General features: G+C 31.1%; 1 protein-coding gene across 1 annotated transcript; it reads right to left on the bottom strand.

The window, feature by feature from the left end:
- Positions 1–2,470: 2,470 nt before the first annotated feature.
- LOC140174737 (mitochondrial phosphate carrier protein 3, mitochondrial-like) lies at positions 2,471–3,024 on the bottom strand. The gene is made up of 2 exons (XM_072200242.1): positions 2,726–3,024; positions 2,471–2,579 (listed from the first exon to the last, which is right to left on the bottom strand). Exons 1-2 carry the CDS (start codon positions 3,022–3,024, stop codon positions 2,471–2,473), a joined length of 408 nt encoding a protein of 135 aa, XP_072056343.1.
- Positions 3,025–4,363: the final 1,339 nt, after the last annotated feature.

The following is a 4,363-nucleotide window of genomic DNA, read 5'->3' as shown; positions in this document are numbered from 1 at the left end:
GATAAATGAACATCAAAACCAGGAGGAGCATCATAATTATTATTATGATGGGCTTGATCTTCCATGTTCACCTGCAAAGCAGATCCTCCTCCTCCTCCTCCAAAATTCTTGATATGTTGTTGCTGATGTTCAAGGATGGTCCCTTTTTTGCTTCTACGCATCATTTTGGCCATTTGTCTCTTCATTCTCTCAGCCTTACTCTCATGCTTGTAGTGAGAACATATATGAGCTACAAACTTTTGTGATGTTTCAAACACCGCCATACACTTTGAATATGTGTACGGCCTATTTTTCTTGTAAGGAAGGCTCTGGATTCTTCCATCCTCGCCATCGTTAACAATAACATCATCAATTACCTTCTTTCGATTATTATTATCTGGATTATCGTGGTGATGGTGCTGTTCATTGATGTTGTTTCTAATTGGTTCGTTGTTACTATTATCATTGTGATTAACTATTCTTATTCCTCTTCCTACTCCTCCTTGTGGCTTCAACACTACTTTCTCAAAGATTTTGTCATAACCAGAAGACCCATAAACTGTTTTAAAGAGAAAATCCTGATCATACCTTTTGAGATTTTGTTGCGTCCAAATCAGACTCTCCTTCATTGGACATGCATGTTCAACTTTATGAGTTTTCAACATCTCTTTTGCTGCATGATCACTCATACTTGCACCTCTGGATGATGATGATGATGCACGATGAATGAAATCGAAATTCACATCATCATTATTACCATATCCAATTGTTTTCTTCCCTTTCAACTTTTGATTCAGGTTAAGTTGGTTAATCTCACTCATTGGTTCACTATTATTACTACCATTAATTGTTAATGGGTAATGTGGATCACTGATGGTGGTGGTAGTATCATCACAAGCAGAATTGGGTGAAGAATGAGGTGAAAGGATAACGTTAAAGCTTTTAATAGCACCACCATCACCAATGCAATTTTCATGGTTGGGGCTATAAGAGTCACGAGATTTGGGCATGATAGCTGGAGAAAAAAAATTGAAATTCAGGGTGAACGCAAATGGTATCTAGGGAAAGGTGCATTGCACCAAGTTAAGTACTGAAAGCCCTTTTATAACACTAGAATATTATTTTCTTAAATATAAACTATGTTCACGCAGATATTTGTATATTTATTTTGAGTTTAATTTTGATACACGTAAAATATTTTATACAAACACTACAAGAAAAAACAATATTTGTAACAAAAAAAATTGTTAGAAAAAAGAAGAATTTTGAAACAAAAGGAATTTGTAACAAAAAAAGGCCAGTGCAATATGTCCCGTTACAAAAAATTTTTATAACAAAACATGGAACTGTTACAATTCAAAGTAATATTTTGTAACAAATTTCTCTGATACAAAAAATCGAAAATCGTTACAAAAGTGATAACAAATTTTGATCTTCAAAATATTTTTTGTGACAATATATTTTTTCCTATCATAAAATTTTGTTACAAAAGATAACTTGATTTTGTAACTTTTTTTCTTTAGTTACAAAAGCAAAAAATTTATTTTGTAACAGTTTTTTTTAATACAAATTGCATGCATAATTTATGAAATTAATTTTTTAATTAACTGATATATTAACTACTTTACTAAACAAGTCAACATTCATATAATATGTAAATACATACATAATTCAAGCATGTTTCATTTAACTGAAATTGTTTTAAAACAAAATAACATTAGTAAGTACATTGATTAGTTCTATAAGTTATATTTCTTGCACAAGTTCAACCAAAAGTTACAAGTCTAACATAGATTAGTGTATCTATGAATCAAAATATTCTTGAGCCCTTAAGGTAGTATGTTCTCACAATTTTAGCACTTCTGTAAATAAAAAAAGCAACACAAAAAATTATAAACAAGATTATAACACCAATTATAATTTTTTTCATTAACTTTTATCCAAAATGTTTAGAAATATTTTGGCTGAATCTCCCCTAAAACTTGGATATTTCCACCGTCTACGATTCTGTCAAAAACAATCAATTCACTACTTATTTCTCAGCCAATACACAACCAAATTTATCAAACCAAATAATAGGACATTTGTTATTTCTCAATCATGACATAAGTCTAATGTAATAAATAGATCCATATATAAATTAAACTATACTAATAATATATGAATAATCTAGGAATATGTATTAAAACCATAATAATTTTAGGAGTACCTTTAATTGTCTAGTTTCTTTCATTGTCAAAGCGCGCTATGAAAGAGTTCACAACGGCTTATTGAGCTTCTAATTGAGCTTTCACTCGAGCTAATTTCTCCTCTTGTTGTGTTCGTTGCTCTTCAAATTTTTCTTTGAGCACATCTATTTCCTTTGTTAGCTTCTCATGGTCTTGCATTGCCTCTTGCAATTAATTTTGACAGATTATTAATTACAATAAATTTTAATTACCAGATCATGATTAAAGAGCAAACAAATGAGTTCAATGAGAAACCAAGTTAATCATGCTGCAATTCTGTTAGTTGGACCGACTAAAAATGTGATAAAGTATATATGTGCAAATTTACATGGAATCTGGCGGTCCCAGAGTAGAACAAGTCCTTTATACAACCTGCACATCAAATCCATATCCTTAACAAATTTGAAGCTTCAAATTCCAACAAACAATATCTATGAAGAAGCCATTAAAATATAATAGATAGTTACTAAGTAATGAAATGATAGATCCGAATTAAGAGCAAAGAAAAGCATGTATACTCTCCGGCACCCTCAGCCTTAATGAACTTGGGTAATCCATCTGACAAACCTCTCGCAAAGCCAGGTTGGGCTTGCACACGAACTTTGACAGCTTCAATGGGGCACAGAGCAATATCAGCAATGACTTCAGCAGAGGTTGATCCTGCTAGAAATATGAAGGTTTTGTACTTGGCTGCATTCTCTGGGCTTACAAGATCTGAGTAGTATTTCTTGAAGAATTCATAGAATCCAAACTTGCATGCTCCCTGAGCACTGTACCCAAGCAGTGTTAGGACCCAACACCTGAAGAACTCTCTCATTCCTTACTCCTTCATTAGAACTCTGAATCCTGATGATATGTTCTTGTACTTTACTCGGTCAATCTGAAATACATGTTAATCACTCGTAAAAATACATAGAATAATTCTCTAAGAAAAGAAAGCAAAAATTAGAATAAAAAACAAAAATTACTAAAAAATATAAAAAGAAACAAAAACAAAAATAATAGAACACAGAAACAAAATAGAATCAAAATCACTAAAAAAGAAAGCAAAAACTAGAATCAAAATAATAGAACACAGAAACAAAAATTAGAATCAAATATCAACTCTCCAAATAAGCTAAAACAAGATTATCAACTATATTACACACTAATATTTTCAACCACAACATCAGCAGAATCAACTAACAATATAGGGTTCAATATTTCAGCTAAGATTATCAACTAACAACATAGTTAACAATACTCAAATAAACTGCACTTACCTTCAGTAGAGACGTAATCGAACCAGACCGGCAGCAGACGAACAAAGCACGGCTGAACCAGGCTATAAGAGACAGAGCACGATGCGAATTTCAGCAGAGAAGCAGAGCTAACGGTGACAACGAACAACGACGACGACCACCACCATGAAAACCCCCGTGACGACGACCACAAGGTGACGACGCACACGATGGCGGAGGAGACGGTGATTGCAAAGGACACAACGACGAGGTAGACGTTTCCCGGGGGCTACGCCGATACTTCTTCTTCCCGCAGCAGCTCCATTTTGCTTCGCAGAGTAGACGGCGCAGAGATGAGAGTTGAGAGTGAGGCTCAGAGTGAGGGGTGGGAGCTTAGGGTTTTTTTACAGCTTTTTTACTTTTTATACTTTTGCTTTTAGTATCTTAGTTTTTTTTTCATTGTATATTTAATTATTGTTATTTATATTTATAATTTAATAAAATTTCTTTAAGTTTCACAAATTAATTTTTAGTTAACTTTAAAAATCTGATTATTAATTAAAATTGTATATTAATTTTCTAAAAGAATATAAAATAATATTTATAATTTTTAAAAATTAATGAATATGTAAAAAATAATATGTAAAATATATTTTAAAAAAATTATATAAACAATTTTTTTTACTCTTAAAGTATTTAACATTTTGAAAAAAAAATTGTTATAAAATATACTTATATTTTGTGACAAAAAGATAATTTGTTACAAACAATATTAAATTTTGTGACAAATTAATTTTTTGTTACAAAATAATTGGAATTTTTTAAAGAAAAAGATATTTTGTTACAAAATATTTTGAATTTTTGTAACAAAACATCATCTCGTTACAAAAACTAACATAATTTGTAACAAAAAAAATATATTGTTACAAAACATTA

Source organism: Arachis hypogaea, chromosome 8 (genome assembly GCF_003086295.3).
Source record: "Arachis hypogaea cultivar Tifrunner chromosome 8, arahy.Tifrunner.gnm2.J5K5, whole genome shotgun sequence".
NCBI lineage: Eukaryota > Viridiplantae > Streptophyta > Magnoliopsida > Fabales > Fabaceae > Arachis > Arachis hypogaea.
The sequence above is the reverse complement of the archived record's forward strand: the minus strand, read 5'-3'. Positions and strand labels throughout refer to the sequence as shown.

What these genes read in the sequence shown, in the direction of transcription:
- LOC140174737 (XM_072200242.1), bottom strand. Translation starts at nt 3,024, where the DNA reads ATGAGAGAGTTCTTCAGGTGTTGGGTCCTAACACTGCTTGGGTACAGT. An exon ending in AAGGCTGAGGGTGCCGGAGA is followed by an intron (nt 2,580 to 2,725) that starts GTATACATGCTT and finishes TTTGATGTGCAG; the next exon opens with GTTGTATAAAGGACTTGTTC.